The sequence below is a fragment of the Corapipo altera genome, unplaced genomic scaffold, assembly GCF_003945725.1.
Source record: "Corapipo altera isolate COAL_440 unplaced genomic scaffold, ASM394572v1 61553, whole genome shotgun sequence".
In the NCBI taxonomy this organism is placed as follows: domain Eukaryota; kingdom Metazoa; phylum Chordata; class Aves; order Passeriformes; family Pipridae; genus Corapipo; species Corapipo altera.
Window position 1 is genome coordinate 5,614,188 of NW_020884918.1, and position 23,257 is coordinate 5,637,444.

The 23,257-nt window shown below is 42.6% G+C and overlaps 1 protein-coding gene across 1 annotated transcript in view; it reads right to left on the minus strand.

Moving 5' to 3' along the window:
- Window positions 1–382: 382 nt before the first annotated feature.
- The window catches only part of SKOR2 (SKI family transcriptional corepressor 2), a 28,449-nt gene continuing 5,574 nt past the window's right edge, over window positions 383–23,257 (minus strand). Inside the window, 5 exon segments of the mRNA XM_027656164.1 lie at window positions 383–1,286; window positions 3,549–3,613; window positions 12,253–12,320; window positions 17,005–17,103; window positions 17,498–17,563. Coding sequence (XP_027511965.1) covers window positions 3,551–3,613; window positions 12,253–12,320; window positions 17,005–17,103; window positions 17,498–17,563 — 296 coding nt within the window. The 3' untranslated portion in view covers window positions 383–1,286; window positions 3,549–3,550.

Consider the following 23,257-nt stretch of genomic DNA (forward strand, 5'->3'; position numbering starts at 1 on the left):
GAGCTGTAAAGCCTGATGGTTTAATCTCCCAGGCCTTTGCTGGGAACGAGGGGAATATTGAAAGAGCGACTCTGCAACACATCCAGGTGCTGGGGATGGACAAAACCACTTTGGGGTGCTGGTGGTGCTGTACTGGTGTGGGAGATCTTCTGGATCAGGGATGACGGTGTCTGAGACTGAGACCTTTAGCATGGAGATGAATTCACTCAGGAAAGCCCTGGCAATCAGGGTGTTGCACACTACCAGGAAAAGACCTGGAGGACTATGCCTGCAGTCTCAAAAGTCAACTTTGGCATGTCTCCCTCTGTTTCTGCGGATCCACAAGGCACTTCCTGAAATGCTACTAAATCTACTTCCAAACAACCAGAGGCAGAGAATTTCCACCATGAAACACTTCAACATATTATTTGTGAATTAAAATACCTATACAAGGATATTCTTGGAGATAAATTTCCCAGTTGTTTGCTTTAGTGGAGTAAGCATGGCATTAAATTACAGGGAAGCGCAACTATTATCTCATAGTTTTCTTTTTTTTATTATAGACTTTTTATCCACATGAATGATAAAGAAACTACAACAGAGTTAAATACCTTTTTTGATAACAGTGATTATATTCTTAATTACACTCAATATTAAATTGTAAAATATTTCCAGAGGAGTACAATCGTAATTCGTACAGCAGGCAAAATACCAGGGGAGGGAAGGGATGAGGGAGAGGGGTGTGAGAATCTCCAGTTTGCTTTTAAAAAGCACTGTGTATGGCTAACGCTGCTCTATCCATCCATCCATCCATCCATCCGTCCACCCAAATCTGGTTCTGGCCCATCTGGTGAGACGTTCACTTCTTTCCATAAAACAACCACTATCCCAAAGCAAGAGATGAACTGGCAGATGTTGTCAAGTGTCTGTGGCGCTGAAAGGACCAGCAGTTCCTTTCACAGCTTATCTGCACGATTCGTCAAAAGCATTTTCTCTATCAACTTCAACAGTCCTTCTAAAAACACAAAGACTTAAACTTTGGTACCACCCAAAAAAAAAAAAAAAAAAAAGATCAAGGACAGGCATTTTTTTTTTGTGGTTTTGTGTTTACTAATAAATGGCTGCTACATTCTATTTGACATGGTCGTCCATGATACTATGAGGTCACTTGTCCTTAGGTTCAGAGGAACCTGATTTTTTTTTGTTATTTAGATCCCCAAACACTTCCATTTCACAGTCTATATACAAGTCAGGTTTCTGACTGGGTTATAACTTATAAGGTAACAGCTGCAAAAACTCTTGTGCCTCTGGGAATTAAAAAGGAAAAAAAAAAAAGAAAGAGAGAAAGAGAGAGAGAGAAAGTGTTACCAACATTAAGTCCAAATTTGAGATGCTCACAGAATTATGACACTTATTTGCAACCCTTGAAAAAGGCACACACACATAGGTCAGCTGCTCTAGGAGCATCCTTTGAGAGTTTGCTAGTGAGTATCTGCAGGGTCTTGTGGAAATATCCACATTAATGATAAAGTGCAAGTTTGACTGCAGTGTGAATAAACGCAACAAGACCTGCTGTGGAAAGGAGCAGAAGGCCCAGCAAGGGCAGCTGAGGAACATAGAGCACGAACTGAGTGGCTGAGGGTCTTCACCCCCTGGGTGTACTGTGTGGGTAGGGATGTGCTTACGTGTCTCTTCTTGAGGAGACTCTTTTCTTCTGCTTGGCACATTTGAGGGCCTGAAATTGCTCCTGAACAATACAGTTGTGATTCTCTGCTTGACTGATTTAGCTTAGCAGTTAAGTAACAACTAATCTTTCAAAAGCACCAGGGCCTGCTTGGAGAAATCCCTGTTGTCTGCAGGGATGGTGTGCCTCTGGAAACAAAAACAGCGTGAGGAGCTCATCCATCCTTCACACTCTCAGGAGATAGGCAGGAAATGCTCGTTGCTGTGGTGCCAGCACCTTCCTTGCAGGGATTGTCAGCTAATGGAAACCTGATGCTGGGAAGAAACGGTGCCTTTTCCTCTGGTGCTGCCATCCTCAGGCAGGCTTTTATTGTACAGCGAGTGCTGTGGACAAGGCTCTGAGAGCAGGGCCTGCTGCTTCTCATCTGGGGAGGCGTGCTGTTTTATTCAGGGTATTAATATCACTGAATTTGTTTTAAATCAGCACTCAGATTAATCTACACTCAACCAGAAAGTGCTGGCAGTCAATAAGAAAGTCTGCACAAGAGGCCAAAACAGACCAACTCGATGCTTAGATTAATCTCCTTATCTCAGCAGGCAGAGCTCAAGGCCACAGATATTGGTTATCTGGTTACTCTGTACTCACCCTTAATGTTTTTAAGGATCTGCTTCTTCCATAGCTAAGGCAAACCTCCTTCATCTGTACTATCAAACCCTTCTCAGATGTCCCAGACTTTCTCTTGAATACCTCTACTTTGTGCATTGCTGAGATCTCTATGCATGAATAGCTCTTTTTTTTTTTTCTAATCCCACTACTTCTCCTGGGGGATTTTTTCAGTGAATCCACAAGCCAGATTTTGTGACATGACACAGTAGCAGGGCTACCAGCTTTTTGCCTCTATCTCCAATCCCTAATCCTCTTGTTTTGGTTTGTTTGGTTGGGTTTTTTTTCAAAAAAAGAAAAAAGGGGGACCTTATTTAAATGTTAAGACTTTAGCATTCAAAACTGGACTCTCCCAGGCCACTGTTGATGGAGATGGTGTTTCTACTAACTGAATGCTTCTAATAAACAGTTCTGAAAAGTGCAGTGTTGGGTTTAGGAAGGCCCTGCACATGAGCAGCAGAATAATTTCCTTCTGCAGGACACCAAACTACAGATCAACAGTCAGTGGGGTCCTTTAAAAATCCAAAAATGTCCTAATATGCTGCTCTTTCCTGGAGCTAAAGGAGTTCCATTAAGGGCAGAAAAACCCATTCCTACCTGCTTATGTGTGAACGTTTTTCTACACTGTGAATGCCAAGGTATTTCCCTCCTTCCAATGGAAGTAAAATGACCTTGATGACACTTCCAGTGTCAAGAAAAGCACATGCTCAGGCGATCAGAACCATAGAATCATTGAATGCTTTGGGTTGGAAAGGACCTTAATGTCCATCTTATTCCACCCCCTGCCATGGAGGGACACCTTCCACTAGACCAGGTTGCTCCAAGCCCCATCCAACCTGGCCTTGGACACTTCCAGGGATGGGGCAGTCACAGCTTCTTTGGATAACCTGTGCCAGGGCCTCACCACCCTCACAGTACAGAATTTCTTCCTAATATCTACTCTAAATCTACTCTCCATCAGTTTGAAGCCATTCCCCTTTGTCGTGTCACTGCAGGACTCAGTGATCAACTCTCAGCACTATCCCCCACTCCAGTGAAGCCTCGTAGCTCATGCCACATGTCAGTTACCAGCTTTAGCTTGTATCGAAACACCTCCACAGACAAGGCTCTGACACCAGAATCAGTAGCATCAAACAACAGAATGATCCCATTAATTCTGGCAATGGCTGCAAATAAAGACACCAGGTCAGGTGGAACAAAGTTTCTTCTTTCACAAGCTCACCTTTAGCTTTTGCTGAGGTGTGCACCGAGCTTTTCTTTCCTGATCAAACTTGCTGCATAGGGAATCTGGAATGACACAGAAACAAAGACTCTGCTTTAACCCAAGGTTTGGCTAACGTAATATCCAAGCTGGAGACTCCTGCAAATGAAAGGGTTTATTTGCCTTCCTGGAAACAGTGAGGAATTTTAGGAAACAATGCCTTAAATTAAAAGTTTGAAGTCTTTAGGAAACTAAAAAATGGCCTGAATTAAAACAACAGATAGATCTTGAAATTCAAGGTAAAAGATGTCTTCTGATGCTTTGTTTCTATCAGTTGCTGATAAAGAGTAAAGCCACCTGAGAGATCACAAAAAATCAGCTGTCTGTGACAGAGCAGGCAATGCACCCTGATCCCTGCACAGCCAAGATACAGTAGGTTGGGAGTATGAGACTTCATGTATTTATATCACCATAATTAGGAAGTTCATAATAGTTGTCTCTGACTTGCACCAATCTGAGGGGAAGCCACTGAAGTGGAACAAATAATTAAAGAAAAACAGAGAACATAGGCATACTAGGGAACATAGTTATATTTAGAAACAAAGTGGGATGATGTGCTCACTGGCCACTGGGAATACAGCGCGGGGCTGCTCTTCTCCAATGCCTTGCCTTTAGAATGCAACAAAACTAATTTGCTCTGAGATTTCTCCATAGCTGGGAATCCAAGTGACTACAAATTCTTTGATGATGTCTTTTGGAAGGACCTTTGGAGGAATTCAGGCTGGGATAAAAAAAAAAAAAATCAGTGTCCCTACACTCGTAGGTGCTGCTGCACACTGAGGTGACCCGCTTCTGCTGCCAGGATCTCCAGGATACTCTCACAAATAATGTCAAATCTGTTACTGCAAGCTGACAAAAATGTCATCTGAAGTCAGCAGTAAGGCCTTAAGCTGCACAAACAGCAGAAGCAACAGAGGCAAATGCACTGAGTTCAAGCAACCTGCCCCACACACCTAAGGACATGGTAGAGCACGTGAATTTTCATCCATATCCACTGATCCCATAAGTTCTTGAACATCCCTAGTTTTGATTTTAAATGCATTATGCCCACAGTGTGTGAATGTTTGTGTGAATTGTGCTCAGCATGTGTCTGGGTTGGTGTAAAACATTGTGTCTGCAATGACAGTGAGAGACACATCCGTCCCTGACTACCTTAATAAGGAAAAGAGCAGGGAAGGATCAGGATGAGGGGAAAGAATAGAGCATCTGCAGCTCAAGAACTAACCCTTTCATTTCTCAGGGAAGGAGGTCAACGTGATTGAAAGCAGCAGCACAAGGAAGCAGGAGTGTCTGTGGCTGAATGAAAGCAAAAGCCTTTCCTGGGGGGCACACTGCTTCCTCCACCACGCAGCCCTGGAGAAAGGGAAATGTGTGTGCACAAGCCACTGACGGCTGGAAAAGTCTAAAGACCCAGGTGTTTTGGCTGACCACTCTTATAGCCCCTAACCCTGGCAGAAGCTAAAAGCCACTAGGAAGCTTGCAGCCAGGATCGCCCCAAAAAACCAGAGCTCTCCCCTCCACCAACAGAGCTGCCTCCCTGTGCTTGTAAAGGCCAAAAAGCTCCTCCCAAAACTGCACCAGGGAGGACAGTTCAAAGAAGCTGTTTAACCTGATCACCCACAGCCACGGTTTAGATTCAAAAGGGAGGCTCAGACAAAAAAAAACCCAGCACATTCCAGCTGGGACCTGTGATGCCTCACCCGCTGCTTTCTGCCTCTCTCCCACTCACCACGGCCAACAGGCAACTTGGGTTTGCATGGCCTCCAGTTATGTAGGACATCTCCCAGGCTGAACTGACCTAGATAATACAACGGGGTACATTCTGTCAGAAATTAACTGTTCTTAATCCACTTCTCCGCTATATTTGGCGCATCGGCGCCTTTTTAATGTGCGCTGGTTTATCCGCTCTCCTGGTAATAAATGTCACTGGGAGAGGTGGGTGTTCAACAGGGAAATGACTACTTTCTTCGTGAGTTAAATCACCTACAGTGTCATCTTCTACTTTTGTCATTGTAAGAGCATTTGGCAGCTCTGGTGCTGCGGTGGAATGGTATTTACAGCCCTTCAGTGCGTACAGGGTGACTGTTGTGATGAAGATGGGATCAGCACTCAAATGGGCATGGAGATCCAATGGGTGGCCCTTTTAACAAAGCTGTCTACAGCAATAACAAAATTGCAGGCAGTTTGGATTCAAGCAACAAGAAATCATTTTCTTATGACTAAGCTCACATTAACAGGAAATATGACACAATGAGGGCAGATCTGAAGAGCAACCCCAAGGGAACCACAATATGGACACTGGGTCCTTCTTCCTTCAGCCCAACTCCAGTCTAGTCCTGGGTACTGGTCACCTGTTATGAGGTAGAGCACACTCCTATGTGCATTCCTTGAACACATCCTCATTTGTTTCACCTGGAAGGAATCCAGACCCAAGCTCTGGGTCTGCTCCACAACACGAAGCAATACGCAGGAAATTGGGTGGGATTGGGGATTGATTCATTTCTAAAGCGCAGGTCTGATCCCTGCTACAGACACTTGGACACCAAAGGAGCTTTGGCACACCATCCTCTTTCAGAGGAGTCACCTTTTCAGCCTACCTCTAGTGGGGTACGCAAAGACACATCACCCTGACTTCTGTTGCTTAGAAAAAAGATTTTGCACCCAGGCAATAGTAGAGGATGTGCTTGTGGTTCTCTGTACATCCACATCCATTTTTGATCAGACTTTCTGCAGATTCTAAGGGAAAGGAAGCTCTTGCTTCTATTTTTAATATCTCTGCAAGGCATTCCTTTTCTCTGACATTTGAATTTACAGGAGAAGGAGGCCCAGCTCTGTCCTACCAAGGCATACAAAGATGTATTGTCAAGATAAAAGTTTTGTTCACTTGTCTTAATTAAAAAAAAAAAAAAAAAAGGCAACAGTAGCAAATAGAATAGAATTCTGGTGAAAATAGCACTTGTCAGCTCACTTTTGTGTGCCCATTCAGGGATGTGTATTCTACCTTCGGCATCAAAAGGACTTTTCCCAATTCGTGACACTAAACCTGGAGAGAACTCCACCAAAAATCAAATGAGGATAACAGAACATACAGAAACAGACCAGCAGTATCATCCCAACTGCTAGAGCACAGAAGAAAAAGTTAATTAGAATTTCTGGTTTGGGAGGGCAAGGTGATGAAATCTCCCTCGGAGTCTGCAGGACACACGGTTCCAGAAATGCTCTTTTACCCGTCATTATATGTGTGTGCCTGTGAACAGGCACTGGAGCACAAGATGCAGCTCAAGAAATCCAGGAGCCGTTCTGCTGAACAACTGTTTGCCTCTGACACTCTTGTCAAGGTCAGCCATTCCAGCTGGACCACTTCAAGGAGAGGACAAAAAGCAGAAATGCCCATAAAGCACTGCAATTTCATATTTCCTCTTCTTGAAACTGGAGTGACAGCTGTGCAGAGACTGAGGCCTCTGCACACAAAAATAGGGATACTCCTTCTTTGTATAATGAATAAATTAGTTGTACAAAGCACCAACTTTCCATGTACAACCTAAAAGAGGAACTAAACTTTCTGGTGGTTTGGTTTTTTTCTTTTTTTTTAATTACAGTGGCACCCAGAGGAACATGATCTCATACCTCTGAAGATTTACCAGTATTACCACATGGTACATTTTTTCTTCTTTTAAACATTCCCTGTGATTCTTTAAAGATGGTGCAGAGATGGAAATGAGTTTTGCAGGTGGATAGGTCCTGATTTATTTTATTGCCTGACTCTGAAGAACAGAGTTGATTCAACGCAGCACTTACAGCAGAAAGCCATAAAACATAGAAGGGTTCCAGATGGATCCAGTTCTGAGCTCTGAACATTACTATCAGCCCGAAGTTAGGCTACTAAGGAGCAAGTCAGTTAAGAAATTAAAATACCCCAAACAAAACCAAACCAACAGTTCCCATTTTATCTGGAGAGACAAAGGACTGCCTGAGTATTTCACATTTTCTAGCAAATCTCAAAAAACTGCCATCTTTTACCCCTACATAAAATTAGTGGGATTGGTCACTACCTGATGTTCTAAACCACAGTGGGTGATGAACTGAGCTTTTCCTGATGGACAGGTCACCACTGAGGTCAGCACTCCCTGGGAACTCAGAAACTACTTGTAAGGGACCTCTGATAGGAAATGAGGAAAAGCTACTCTGTTTTCAGGAGACATAAATTTGCTCCTTGGTGTTCTACTTCTCTGTGGCAACGTTTGAGAGGGGTTCACGAGAACATTAAAGGATAAAAATCATCACGCTGGGAATGCTGCTTCTGATCTTTCTCTCTCACCAGGCAGCTTGGAAGAAAGTTCATGCCTTTAAAATTTGATCCACTAACACAGTTGCTCAGAAAACAGTATCAGAGAGATACAGAGTCTCAAGTAGGAGCTGACTCAATACTTTCTTAAGGTGCTGCGCTGTCCTGGCAGATGAATTCTGGTAAACACTGGACAGAAACTGACAACTCTAAAGGCAGGTGAGGCTCTTCTAAGGCCATACCATGTGTGCCATGAAAGAATTTACCTGAGAGAATTTACCTGCCTGGAATTTGCAGCAATTCCTTCTGTCTGGCCCTTTTTGCACAGCTTAGTGACAACAGCCAGATGATCCACCAAATCACAGAACCTTTTTGGCTGGAAAGCCCTCTATGATCATCGAGTCTAACCATTCCCCCAGCACTGCCAAGGCCACCACTAACCCTTGTCCCCAGCTGCCGCTTCCAGAGGCCTTTTAAATCCCTCCAGGGATGGGGACTCCACCACTGCCCTGGGTTGCTTGTGCCACGGCTTGATAACACTTTCAGTGAAGAAATTTTCCCTAATATCCATTCTAAACTTCCCCTGGCACAACAGGATTCATATGCAAACCCCATATTTTATATATGGTCTCCGGGTGCCTGCACTGTGCTCAGCCAATCTGGGAGGCTGCACTTTGAAAGATGAGGCAAATAAAAATTAATTCAGTGATCTGAGATCCGTCTTCCAGTTAAATATGAATGGAAATCAGTTGTTCCCTGGCACTTGGCTGAGAGCTTGGCACAAACAGTTTGCAAAATTTTCTGGTAGCTGCTCCAGACACTCTGATCAAACTCTTTTCTCTGAAACACAGGGAGTTCCACCTCCACATCAGGAAGAAATTCTTCACTATGAGGGTGACTGAGCACTGGAACAACCTTCCCAGACACGTCGTGGAGTCTTCCTCACTGGAGATATTCAAAAGCTGCCTGGAAATGCTCTTTTACCTGTTATTATAAGTGTGTGTGCCTGCGAACAAGAACAATTCTGAGTAATGTGCCCTGGGGGGGATCCTGCTTGAGCAGGGAGGTTGGACTAGACGACCTCCACTCATCCAGATCTCTTCTAACCTGAACCATTTTGTGATTCTCAGCAAAACTGGTGGCCACACAACGTCCTGCTGCCCCAGCACCCTGCCAAGCCAGGCTGTGCCCAAAGAACTCAACACCCACCACTGAACACAAAACAGGGGCAGGACCCACCCCGTTTTCCCAATGATCAGAGCCTTGCTTCCAACTCTCAGGAAGACACAAAATATCATTATTCTTTAACCCGGGAGAGGGCAGGGCACTAAAATCACCCCCCCCCCCGCTGATTAAGCCCTGCTTTAAGCGAGGCTTTTGACGAGGAACCGAGAGGCCCGGCCGCCGGCGGGTGCAGTGTCGGGCGGGGGGCGGCAGAGGGCGCCCGACCCCTCCGATCCATCCCCGCGGCCGCAGCTCCGCGACGGATTTCCCAAAAAAAAAAAAAGGGAGAAAAAAGCATCGCCGGCCACTGTTCAGCACCGTCCGGGCACGGGGCACCACCTTCACCCAGTGCTTTCCGTGCAACACTCAGGCTACAGCGGGAGCTGGCGCCGGAAAGCTGTCAGGTGCGACTATATTTGTTTAATTTTTTTTCCTGCCTCTTGTATTCCAGACCTTTTTGACACAGCAAACACGCCAAAGATGGTTTATGCAGCTTGAGGGGTTATAGTTCCGGCAAAACCTGCCTCTGGTGATCACTGTTACCAGGGATCAGGGAATCACAGAATTGTTTAGGTTGGAAAAGCCCTACAAGGTCATCAAGTCCAACCATTCCCCAGCACTGCCAAGGCCACCAATAACCCATGGCCCCAAGTGCCACATCCACACAGCTGTTAAACCCCTCCAGGGATATTCAGGAAGGACTAATTTAAGTTGTATAATCCTTCAGCAGTGAGAAGAGCCAAAAAAAACCCCTGACGCTGGGCGTTTACATTGTTTGTAAAATAATTTTTAAAAAGCAATTAAGCCAAGTTCTGTGGCTAATTATACCAGTAAATTTGGGAGTTCAGTACTGCAAAGGTATACATCTGTGAAGGTCTAAGTAAAATTAGGATTTAAGTATGCATTAAATACTTCTGCTTTTCTCTTCACACTTCTATGTTAACAAGAAAATTAGGCTAAAGCTCTGTTAAAGCAGCAGTACAGCATCTCAGGTACAAAAGAAAACAACCTGCCACTGGTTAAAAAAAATAACAACAATAAAAAAAAATCAAAAGTAGCCATGCTTCTCATGTATTCTGCACCAAGAGCTTTAATTCATCCATGCCATAACCCAAGAAGGCCAAAGTAGTTCTATCGTTACCACATTCAGTTCATTAATCTTAATTCTACACATAAACATACAAGATATATTCACATGAATGAATTAAAGTAACTGCAGGGATTATCACCTCGAAAGTGCTGACTCCATCTCAGTTATCAACCAAGACATCAGCTGAAGATTTCTTTACCAGTTTTAAACAGACACACACGTTACTTGCAGCAGTCTCTCACTTCTGCATACGCAAATATCCTTTTATCTGTCTCAGTGTCACAACCTGCCTCACAAATACGAGCATAAGGACTTACTGCTGACTTGACAACATTCCTATTAGTAATAATTAAACTCAGGTAGCAACAGTGAGGGAAGAGGTCCTGAATTGCTGGGGCAGTGCATTAAATGTTGAAACTATTCCCTGTAAGTACATTCAGACAGCTCTGTTTAATGATTAAATGACTATTAGTCTTTCCGTAGCGTGCGTCAGTAAGTGGAAAGGGTGTGAATTACATGATCATATTTCTTTTCCTGCCCAAGAAAATCAGAAAAAAACGACCACAGCTGGCTCACTGGAAGTCTGGGATATCCAGTTTCAGAAGCAACTTCACAATTGGGACACAAAGTGAATGGCAGGGGTGATCCATTCTCTCTTTAGGAAGGGGAGCTTGTTAGCTCCAAGTCCAGCTGACACAAGAGATAAAGGCTGAGGTGGCCCTGTAAACTCTGTGCTTCACAGCAGGAATTGGGCAGGTCACCTGCCTCAAATACAAAGCAGTAGGGGTGCTTTTCAGGGTGGCATCCTAATTAACATCTTCTGTGACAATGAAATTCACAGGTCAAGCCAAACTCCCTGCCTGGCATCGACAGACAAAGAGGGACGTGTTAAGAGTTGGACACATTAAAGAAAAAGAGTGGAGACCAGCATCAAAAAAAAAAATATCTAGAGATGTTGTGGACTTGAGTTTCCTCCGTTACCAACCTCTTTCAAACACCCTCCATCTCTCATTGAAATCTCTGAAGTCAGCAGGAACAGGGCGCGTGAATGTTCGGCAGCTCTAAAAATAAGGCCAGTCCTAAATGCGTCCAAACGCCGGCACACAGGTTTGACAATCCTGGCCTTCAGCTTTGTTTTTATGTCCTAACCCATCAATTAGAAAATGACAGTACCAGGAGGCTGGACGATGCCTTCTCTGAACCATGGCCCACGACAAGCAGAAGGAAAATTTAAGGTGCTGGAGCACGGGGTTGATTCGGGGAAGTGGGGATATTTGGCAAAGCTGCCTCAAAACAAAGGACTGTTAAATAATGTCAGACTGATCATGGAGAAAGCACTAGCAAAGCAAGTATTAGCTGACAGCCTCCTGTTTGTTACCATGCCCTGCTCTGAAAACCACTGATCAGTGTTTGAGCATGAAACATCTTCCCATGCTCCAGCCGCCTTCCTTGCACTGGATTAAGCATGTCAAGTTTTCAAAACAGCAGAGTTGTATATGATGATCTAGAGTTGCACTAACACACAGGCAAAATCCCTCTTGATTTTAAAATAACAAGCAAGAGACCCAACAGTAAAGTGTGCCTGCACTGAACTGTGTTTTGGCAACTCGATCCTTTACTGCTGAGTTAAGCACTTCTTCTAGTGTCTGAAACGTGAAAAAGACACATCCTAAGGTTTATTTGCTGGTGAGAAGCTGGGCTCACACAGATTCCCTACCGAGGGCTGAACTGCACCCCTTGGCAGCTCACATGAGGTAGAAACATTTAACTGTTTGCTGATTCAAGGCTCCCATTCCTCCCTGCTGAAGCACCTCTCGGTGTCTGAGTCAACATTTTTCATTTAGTTGAAACATGAAGACCCATCTGGTTACTGTATGAAAGTAAATCTCCAGGTAATTAGGCTCTAAACCAGCTGAGAACTGCACACTTAGGTCTTGCTAACTACAAGGTAATAGGAGCTCGGTGACAGTGCATCTGCATGGCTCACAAAGGAAAAGTCTGAGGTGTGCATTTAAAGAACATAAAGCAGCAGCTCATAGCATTTTCAGTGGAGAAGGCAAACTTACAATTTGTAGCTGCTGTACCATTTCTTCTCTGTACGCCAGTTCCCGCTTCATCTGATCTTGAAAATTATCTGTGTGAGGGGGGACAAAAAAAAGTAGATGCAATAATTAAAACAGAGACCACACAGCAGAATTCATATAAATCAAATCATATCAAACCCAATCACCACTGAGGAACTGAAGCACTACACAAAGCCTTTCAGACAATTAAAATGCGTGCCTAAAAAAACCTTATGTATTAGAAGACACTACAGACAACAGAAAAACTGTGAAAAAATCAGATTTGGCTACTTCCCCAATCAGCAGATCTAGGCTGCTAAGTTTCTGTTGCTATCATTTATTCCCAGTTATTTTTCTTGATGGGCGAGACTCTGCAGTCATTACTCAAACTTCTACCAACACTGAAGAGAGGAGCAAAAACTGCTCTCCTTTGCTTTGGCATAAATCTGTTGGACATCAACAGCGATGTCCAACATGTGAGAGGAGAAAGCGTTCAAGGATGCAGGGTTTGATTTGTAGTGTGTAATACTGTGCTGATGGCTTTGAATAAAACTCAGACTAAAGCTCTAGAAACAGTGACGTCGAACTCAGAAGGGAAAAAGTCTTTGAAAGAAAAGAGACTGAACAGCTGGGCTATAGCACAGTCCTGCCTTCCTGCTCCAGTAGATCCTCTTTCCCTTATCTTCCTCCTAAGTAACCATTTCAGACAAAATTTCATTCGGTAGAAGATTAACTGCTGGTCTGATTTCCATAACATTGCTGTTGGAGGGTGGGAAAAAGAAAAACATAAACAAAACTATTGACAAGAACCAAGTAACTTGAAGAGCTGCCTTGGTGGAGATCTGGGTGCAGTGATGAACTGTTAAATGGAAGGGGAGAGAAAACCCATTCCAACGAGTATCATTTCAACCCGGGAAACAAGCCTGTCCTGGAGCACAGAACCAGTGAGGTGAATGCCACTGGAAAACATCATGGAGAGCCCGGAGAAGGGAACTGCAAGGCCAAGGTAGCTAAAATGGTTAATTTACAGGTAACCAATTAAAAGAGTTACACAGTCATGCTGTCTGCTGGGACACTAGCCTGGGAGTCAGGAAGCCTTGGTTCTCCTGGACTCCATGTGTGTCTCCATGTCTCCTTTCACTACAAGCAAAGCAGGAGTAACAGCCCTGCTTCACCTGCCAAGTGGGTTGGGAGGATTAATGGATTAGAGGACTGGGATGCTTTGATAGCACAGCAGTGTGAGTGGCAGAACTGCCTAAATTGCAACGGAAAGATCTGGGCCCAGGTGAGACTGTGCAGCTCCTATAAATAACCTGTGCTGCTGCAACGCTGGGAACTCACCCGCTCCCAAACTGGCCGTGCAGCCTCTGCACCACTTCCCAACTCCAAAAAACAGGAGCAGGAAGGCAGGAGAGCAGCTGTGGCACAACTCAGTGGAGGGGATGTCCCTCATCTGCAGGGAAAAGGGGATTTGTCACCATCATTAGCGGGCATAGCAAGGCTGGAAGAAAGTACAAGTGAAAGTACAAGTCCTCCTCTTTCACACGTGAATTTTGCCCTCTCTGAATGATGAGTCAAGTTGCTATTCAAAAGGCAAGGAGGCAGGAAAAGAGCACTGAAACAAAGAAAGAGAAATTTTGGTGGGCCGAAACCATCAGGAGTCCAGCACTGTCATACAGAAAGGGACATGATAACATCCAAATGCAGTTCTTCGTATTTCAAGTAAATTCCCACAGAACTTTTCATCTTATTCCCTCTATTACTCCAACTTGATAATAAAAATAAGCCAACAGAAATAAAGCAGGTTTACAATTCCTCTTTTCCTACCCCTAGAAAAGTCATGCTGTATAAAAAGATGATTCCCTCCTGCCCTGGTCACTGAAGGCTGATATATCAGTGCTAATTCCTACTGAGGTCCTCCAGCTTCACTCTGAGCAGGCTTTAAGGAGAAATTTTCCATCTTTCCTCAACACTTTCCTCCTGACTGCCTCTTTACGGGCTCATCACCTCTCAGAACAAATAGCTCAGAAATCTTTCTCTGTCCTGCACGGCAAATGTCCAAGCTCACAGTGGAAATGGGTGTTAATGGCAGGGATAGTGTTGTTTTGTTTTGTTTTTTTTTTTTTCCGGCAGCATTAATCCGACTCCGAATGCTTACAGACAAAGCCATAAGCAATACCCCAGAGAAAAGATATGAATATTTAAATAGCTTTCTTAACACAAAATTAAATACTTTAAGTACCCAGACTACTTCTCCACCATTTTATTGCCACGGTTGTTAAATGCAGACGGACAAAACGCGGAGCAGCCGACACCAGCGGCACAAACCAGTGGAGGTTTCCAGGAGAACCTGTCACCAGGCACAGATGCTTGTATTTCTATCAGGACAGCAAACACTCCAATTTTCTACAAGTGATCTGATCTTTGGGTTTTTTTATTATTTTCTTCAGGTGATCTCTGCTTTGAGAGATCTTACGGAAAACCTCACCTGCGGCTTTCAAGTACAACAGCAACATGAAACATACAGGTGCAAGCAGCAGAAGACAAGGTCTGCTGTTTTATAAAACACCAGAGTCCACGTTTCAAGCAGGTACGAGAAGCCACAGAGATGCCTGGAGCATAGCACTGCTACAAGAGCTTGCAAGTGAGCTCAGTTCTCATTTAAGAGTGATTTCCATGAGGAGAACTCTGAACCCAAACACCACTTACACACAAGAATGCACAGCCCTGCTGTGGATAGTGGTTTATGACTATTAACGTGTAATACCCTGAATGTGCTCTGTTCCAAGTGCAAGACCCAACAGTTAACTCCAGGTAACCTGACAGAAGCACTTTCTAGAGAGACACAGTAGTACCTTGTGTTGCCTCCCTGCTGAAACAGGGATGAGTTTTCCCCTATTTAAAAAAACACCAAGAAGAAGACTTGAAATTCAAAGGCTTCTTATGCATCTGAACAGTTCGAAGTACAGGGAGATCCACCACCAACCGCTGGAGTGAGAATTACCCTGGCAGTGTGTTCCTGTCCCTGGTGGCTTTAGGGATGGGACAGAATTCCAGTCTCCATGACTGCACACTCCGGTGCTGCACGGAGCCAGACTGGGATATAAAAACCTGTAACCTGCCTGCTCTTCACTCCCTCCTGCAGCCTCACGTATTTCCAAGCCATGATAAATCCATCAATACAATTTTAATTTTACCTCAACTTCCATTTAGCTGGATCTCCAAACACTTCTCTCCCTAGCTCCTCCTTACCCAAGACCACCAGAGGCAGTTTCTAATTTGGGAAACCTGGCAAAGTAGTTTCTAATACTTGATCTAAAGCAACAGCCCTGTTCAGAATCAAGAGCCTGGAACAGAACCCTTCTCTTTCGCTAGAACACATACTGCTGTAGAGGGCAAACCACCCTTATCATGGATTTACACTAATTTGCTTTACAAAGACCATTTTTCTTGTTCTATTATATGTGGAGGAGGGGCGGGTTTTTTTGGTAAATCTAAATCTGTAAATAGGTTTTACGGTCACTTGTAGGTATTGTTTATAGCACATTATCTGTTTTCTATTTTAATCCTGAAGAAAATTGACCACTACTTTGTGGTACGTTGAAACCACATATTTTTCAAGCCAGCATACAGCAGTCACCACTTCCTTGGTCGGCCGTACGTGTTCTTTTCTTTTATTTGAATTGTATTTCATGTGGTTTAATTGCAGCGTTTATTTACATGGGCAATGACAGAGCATTAATTTTACTGCAGAAGAACAAAAGGATAAATAAGACACCTGAATGGCAAAACTCCAAGGTGCCACTTCGCCAATACCACACAGCAGTGTTTTGATCTACACAAATTATTTGAAAATTACCTCACTCCCAAACCCAAGTAATGACTGTATTTATTCTGAAGGGTGAGGTTATACTCCTTTCATTATTATCTGTATCACGTCAGGCGACTCTTCTTTATTTATGGAGCTGTCTACATATTTCAATATTTGGGCTGAAGACAGAGTCATTCCCAGAGTCTTTGCACTTCCTTGCTTCCCTGAACTTGCCTATCTGATGCTATAGGAAGGGTAAAAACATAGTTTCTTTAAACTTTAAACACATGAACCCTGCTAGGCGTCCATTTAGTTTCATTTAACACGTGCCCAGTGCATTCTGTCACCCCGGGATAGCAGCACCGCGCTCATCAGCTGCGGTGCAAGGGCAATCTCCAATAGCCCATCTCAGGGGGAACAATCTAAAAAGGCATCTCTCGTGCTTAAACACAGGCCAAATGAATTCTCCAGCATCAGCCAGAACCACCTGAAAATGGCTATGAAGCACCTTGTCTCCAAAAGCCCCTAAGATGCTGGTTAAGACCAGTATCACTGTACCCTGAGAGACCCTACACGTTTCTCCTTCCTGTATTGAGTGTTACCAAAACCAGTAAAATATACACCACAACAGACATCCAGCTTTATATCTTCCCTACAAAAGACCTGCCTGGGCAGCCTGCAAAACCACACCAGAAGTGCCATCGTAGAATCATGGAGCGGTTTGTGCTGGAAGGGACCTTAAAGACCATCTAATTCCAACCCCCTGCCATGGGCGGGGACACTTTCCACCAGACCGGGTTGCTCTGAGCCCCGTCCAACCTGCCTCAGCAGAACTAAGCCAAAGATCCTGGCAACACAACTGAGAACGTAACTCTCCCATTTTATCAACCTGGCAACAACCAACCACGCACACACAACACCAAAACCACAGAGATGTGTCTTACTGAAGACTGGGAAAGACGCGTTTCCTTTCAACACCTGGAATTCCTGTTCCAGTCTCCTTCGTAAGTCGATCTGCTCAAACAAAACCTTCTGGAGCTCCTCTAACAAAGAGAAAAGAAAAGTGGATTTGATAGTCTGTGTAAATAATTCTTGAAGGAACAGTTGCAGAGCAATTCATTACTATAAGACAAAATATTTTAGCACTTATTAGGAAAAAAAAAAAAGTGTTGCATAGACCTACAATAGATTTTGTGCAGAAAGCCATGAATATAAATCAATGAAATATATTATTTTAAAGTATTATATTACAGTGTCATGTATTGATTGATATATATGCATTAATCTCAATTATATCCACCCAAAGGTCCATATATTATTCATATGTTACTTGACAAGCTTAAAATATGGTGCAGAACAAAAGTGCTCCCTATTACCCTCATATTCTATTAAAACAAAGAGCAGTTTTATAATGTAAGAGGCCCTTATTTATTTTACCTTTCCCCATGTTTTCCACATCCTTCTTCAGCGAATGAGGTGAATTGGTTTCTTGTGTGTGTTCTCCTTAAAAAAACAAAGAAAGAAAAGAAGTTATTGATTTACTGATAGTGCCTTTTTTTTTGTCAGTGTTGTCCTTACTATGCAGCCGCTTCAGAGAATCTGGAGAAAAAAAAAAAAAGAGGGGGAGAAAACACAAAGAAAGAGTAAGACTGAGCTTTATCTACATTATCTCTGTGTGCATAGCACAAATATTTTGCAAACTCATGCTCTCTTCTCATTTACTGAAGTATCTGCCTACAGCACAGGCTCTTGCAGACAGTATTTCCTCAGTATCCAGGACAGCTCTTCTTGCCAAACAGATCCCTGCCTTCCCTCTAACCCCTCTTGAAGATGCTCTTATCAGAGAACAACCAGGAGCAAGCTGAGAAAGGGAAGAGCCTTCTCCACAGCCTCATCTCTCCTCCTCCCCACGGGAAGTCTGAGCTGTCCATCTGGGCAGGACCCTGCTCCAAAATCCACAGGCAAAATCCCTTTCTTTGCACCTGCCTTTTTGCCTTCATCAGCTCTTCAGCTTTATCATCTCCCAGATCTCTGTGGCATGGGCATGTTGTAACTGGATATAATTTATATCCAGCTGAGATAAAATTGACATTAGTGGTATTTGCATCTAAAAGATACAGCTCTGAGGTCAACCAATTCAGGGACTTCAGTCTTAGGTTGCTCAAGTTAACTTTTGATCATATTATAGCACAGAATTTTCTAGATAAGAGAATTTGACTATTTCCAGACACATGCATGCTACTTCCTTCAGCTTTTTTCCTTTACAAATTAAATTTAAAAAAAAAAAAAAATCTTCACCTGCTGTTGAGTTCACCTGGATGACAGTATGATTTAAAAATTGAACCTTCTGACAAAAGGTGTTATTTTCAATATCCTCTGGAACTGTGAAATTTTCCTCTGATTTCTATGAATTGGGTTTTGAACAAAAAGCTATGAAAATCTGTTTTTAAAAGAAAAAATACCACTTTAGCTGAAATTGATGGGAGATTTTCTGTTATTTACAGCTGAAATAGAAATGGACTCTCGATAATTAAGAGAATATTTGGTAAATAACCAATTATTGAAGTAATTGGATTAATTCTTGTTTCAGTCCAGCCAGTAAATACACATCATTAACTCTACTGATAAGTAATCACAAGAGACATTTATATAAAGCTACTCATGTGTTTATATATTTGGAAGAGAGAATCATGGAGAAAACATGTTGGTTTTTTGTTGTTTTGTTTGTTTGGGTTTTTTAAATAAAAATCCATAACACTGAATAGGTCACCACACAACAGACAACAGTCACTTTAAAAATAATTGTGTCATCACAGTGGGCTAATTTTAAAGTTGAATTGGAAAGTCCTGTTATATATGCAGTCAGAAATCTTTCTGCAAAACATTTATTTCTGTTTTTAAAAATCGATGCAATCTTACATCCAGTAAACCTTGAAGTCTTACTATATGAAACCTGTCCAATAGCTATGCATTTTATCATTTGCTTTCTCTTCATTCCTTAAAAAAAAGCCAAAAAGCAACCACTCATTCAGGCACATACATTTATACAACTGGTATCTGGTGCCAACAATTCCATTTTAAAAACCTGTTTATGTAACATAGTGATCAAAAAAAATATTTTTTTTTATTTTTTTTTTTAATAAAAAAGAAGTATTTTCTAGAGTTGTCTCACTGCAGTAAAAGAAACAGCAAGCTTAAAAATATATCACTTTTTTGGCAGTGGTTTGAGGAGTTTCCACAATGCAAAAGGGTCTTTTTTTTTTTCAGCTAACATAATTCTGTTTTAAACTGGACTGATAACCAAATAAATATATTATTAAATAAATTAGGGTACACTACCATCAAAAGGGAGGAATTTAAGTTTAGGAAGGATATTTATTGAATTATAAATACCAGTAGGTTTCCAATCCATTTCTTCCACCGAGGCATTCTTTTCTGAAAGTTTTATGTGCAATTTTGAGAGATAACAGGCTCACAGACAGAAGGTAACTGGATTTTTCAAGGGGGAGGAAGAAAAAGGGGAAGACACTAGAGCATGGTGACAACACAGCTCCTTCCCACTGGCTCGTCTGAGCTTTCAGGGCCATATGATTTCAGGCTGCTGACTTGCTGAGACAGAAAAAGCTGCATCAAAATGAAAATAAGGGCATGTAGCATGAAGAACAACTTCTCCAGCATCTGCAGCCTCCCTACTAAGCTGACAAAAAGGCTTATTAGAAAATCCTCCATCCTTACTCCTGAAATAAGTAAAGAATGGGACTGGAAACATGAAAGTATTTAAAGGCAAAACCCAGTATATATGGTTTTGCAGAATAATGGCATTTTTAAACTGCTTTCTGATGTTAAAAAAATAGCCTCAACATTGTTATTGTTAATGGTAATAATAATCAGATGGGTTTCACCTTTCCAGTCCCCCTGAAAATGATAATCAGGAGCCTGCTCTTCTCCGTTTTTCCGTACTTCCCAGAGGCCTCATCATGCCTTGTGTGCTGCTCTACCTTAATTGAAAGGGAGGAGGTATTGAATATTTAACCAGCTTCCTTTCTCTTAAATGTTAATTAAAAGCTAAATAGGTGTTTAAAAACAAACAAACAGAAAGCCCAAAGAATTTTAATCAGTCTAAGGAAAAAATCACTTCCCCCTCCTAATAGCTCCACCATAACTCTCCTGGGCCTTGTCTACACACAAACTTGTAGCAGGGTTTAGAACAGCACTGAAAGCTGGGCAGCCCCTGGCGTGGACACAAAGGCTTTCTTTAAAATAGATTTATTTAAGTTTACTAGGAAAAATCAAACTACCTCATCCATCTGCTGGAAAAGGAGATGGAAGTGTTTGCAGCTGGTTTAAGCCGCCCCAGTGAAAGCCTCTGGTGCCTCTGTTCTTCCCGATGAGCTCGGGTGCACAGACACTGTTATGGCTTTCCTAACCTGGGATGTGAGCATCCACCCATGGAGGGGTGGGGGGGGGGATACAGCAGAGATGATGTCTATGATTAGACACACCTCAGAATGACTCAAAAATCAGCGCTGTGGCAAACAGAGGTCCCAGTCCGTGCGCCGGCACAACGTCGGCTCTTGTGGTGCCGCCACTTTACGAGCTCTGCGCCCGCTGGGGCAGTGAGGTTTTGAATTTTTAACGTTCGAGTTTTCAACATTTCTAAATTTATTCTCCCCAAAAAGAAGTGCACTTTGACCTCGTTGTAAAAAAACCAAACCAGACGCAGCCAGGTTACCTCTTCGTGCCGTGCCGCCTGTAATAGCGGATATCCGGCAATCCTTCCTCAGGAAGCTCTCGGAGCGCCCTTCAAACAGCAGCTAGAAAAATTCCACGCTGTCCCAGACAACTCCGCTGTCTCAATGGGCAGCTGAATTGTCCAGCACAGAGCTCTGATGGTCTGGGAATATCACCCCATCCTCCTGACTCTGCGCCTTGTACCCAGCTGGTGTCCTCTACAATCCTCACTACATCTGCACTGTCAGATCACACCATCCAAAATCATCCATTTGCCCGTGTCTCCGCATCATCCCTGTTATTCCTGGACAGTAACTGTGCATCAAAGAGCACACCTTATCTGACAAAAGCTCTTCACCTCACTCCCAATGCTGTTAAGCCTGTGGCATCAATGGTCTATCACAACTTAAACATCCACCAGGTACTTTTAGCTGGAAAGCACTGTCTGTAGACATAAAGACAACAGCAGTAAGTTGTTGGTATCTTCTGGATATAAATATATATACATATATATATGTATATATATATATCTCCATTTAAAAAATATAGGCAGATGTGAACCAGCAGACTTTCAGAGCTCCAGAGGCTCCCTCAGTATTTGAAATTAATTACTCGCTCTTAAGACATGCAAAGTTCTTGTGTATGTCCTGAAGAAATTCTAACCTTACTGAAAATATTCATGCATCCTGCATATTCATGCTGCTTTTGGGGGGCAGTAATCAATAGGATAAACAGGACTTAGCAAAATATGCCTACTTTAGCAAACTCAATATCCATCTTTTAAGTGTTTTCCTGTACTGGGGGCTGATAAACATCCTAAAAAAATCTGCAGTCTCAAATGGTATTTTGCCCCCAAAAAGTGATTTAACTTTAAAACAAACTAGTTCTTTTTTATGCACAGATAAAGCCTCATTTTTAACATCCAAAACATGAACATCTGATTAAAAACCATCTGCACTGAAATACTAACAGAGAGAGGGAAAAAGATTTTCAGGATTTCAAACCAAACATTCAAAAACTTGGGCGTGACCAACTTAAAAACATGAAATGTTTTCAAAAGATAAGAAATCAGCTGGCTTTCAGTCTGAACTTTATGCATACATCTGAGACCTATTTCATAATTTTATTCTAGAAGCGCAAGAACTAGTAAATTTCAAATCCTTGGTTTAAATGGAAGGTGATATGCTCACCACCTTCCAGAAGACAAGGTTTTAAAAAAACAGACAAAACACACCTGATATTGTGAAACTTGCAAAAAATAAAGAAATTCGGCAACTATCCACCCTCTTTTAATAATTCAAAGAGAGTTCCTGAGCTCTTTAGTAATAACAGATGAGGAATGAGAGAAATAGTGAATAAGGATGCAGTCCTGCAGCCCTACAGTCCGTCTGCAGTTTTGTCTACCGTGCAGATTCACGTACATATTCACGCAATCTTATCTATTAATATGCAGTGCTGGATCCCACATCTGAAACTTCATCTTGTCTTCTTCCATTTAAACTTTTAACCTCTCTGGGGTTGTTTTGGTTTTTTGGGTTTTTTTTTTTTTTGCAAACACCTTCCGTAATAAGATTCGAAGTCTGGATTCAACTTCTGGATCCAACGCTTTAACACTTATCCCAGTTAAGGTTATATGTGATAAAAGCTGGGCTGTTTTCAACCCTCCATGAAGTATTGTAAATCTACAGTAATAGCAGTATTTGAAGAGTTATTCTGAAAGTGTATTTAAGAGTAAATGAAAGGTATCTGGCTCACTGTTTCTAGCGTGAATTTTCCTGAAAATGCCTGACAAAGCATCTTTTACAGATCAAAAAATAAAATCAGGGAAACCGTAACAAGATTTGAGAAGTTGACTTTCAGTTGACACCCAGTTTTTGGGCTCCCCTTTCACATCAGAGCAGATTAAAAATTAGATTAGTTGGAGAACAGCTTACGGAACTCAACTTCTCTTTAGGAAAAGCGCAGCCTTGCAAAGCTGTGGTGTGCCAGACACACACAGCTCTCCCACCCTCCAACCCCTACTGATGAAGGAGGGCTGGGATGGCAAACCACAGTGTTCCCCCCCCGCCCCCCCCAAAAAAATAGACCAGTTACATAAGTTAGTCACAGTTATCTTTCTGAACTGCTGTGGGACTTCGAATAATCTCAAGCTCTTTCCAAGCGCTGCCTGACAGAGAAGAAAGGGAGATTTTCCCTTGACAGTTTACTGGCTCTGCAGGATGAACGGCTACGGGATCTTCAAGCCCGTACTTATTTCAGCTTTGGAAAAGAGCTCTGTTATGAATCTGTAAGTTCACTGACACATTGAAACTAAGCACCCAACACATGCACTTGGAAACGACAGTCTCTGGCACAGAAAATACTGCTTTTGTTTTAAGACTCTCTTTACTAGGTTTAGTATATAAATACCAAGTCTGTCTCATGTTGAGAGGAATTCCCAGGATCATTTCATCTTTCTTAATCTTA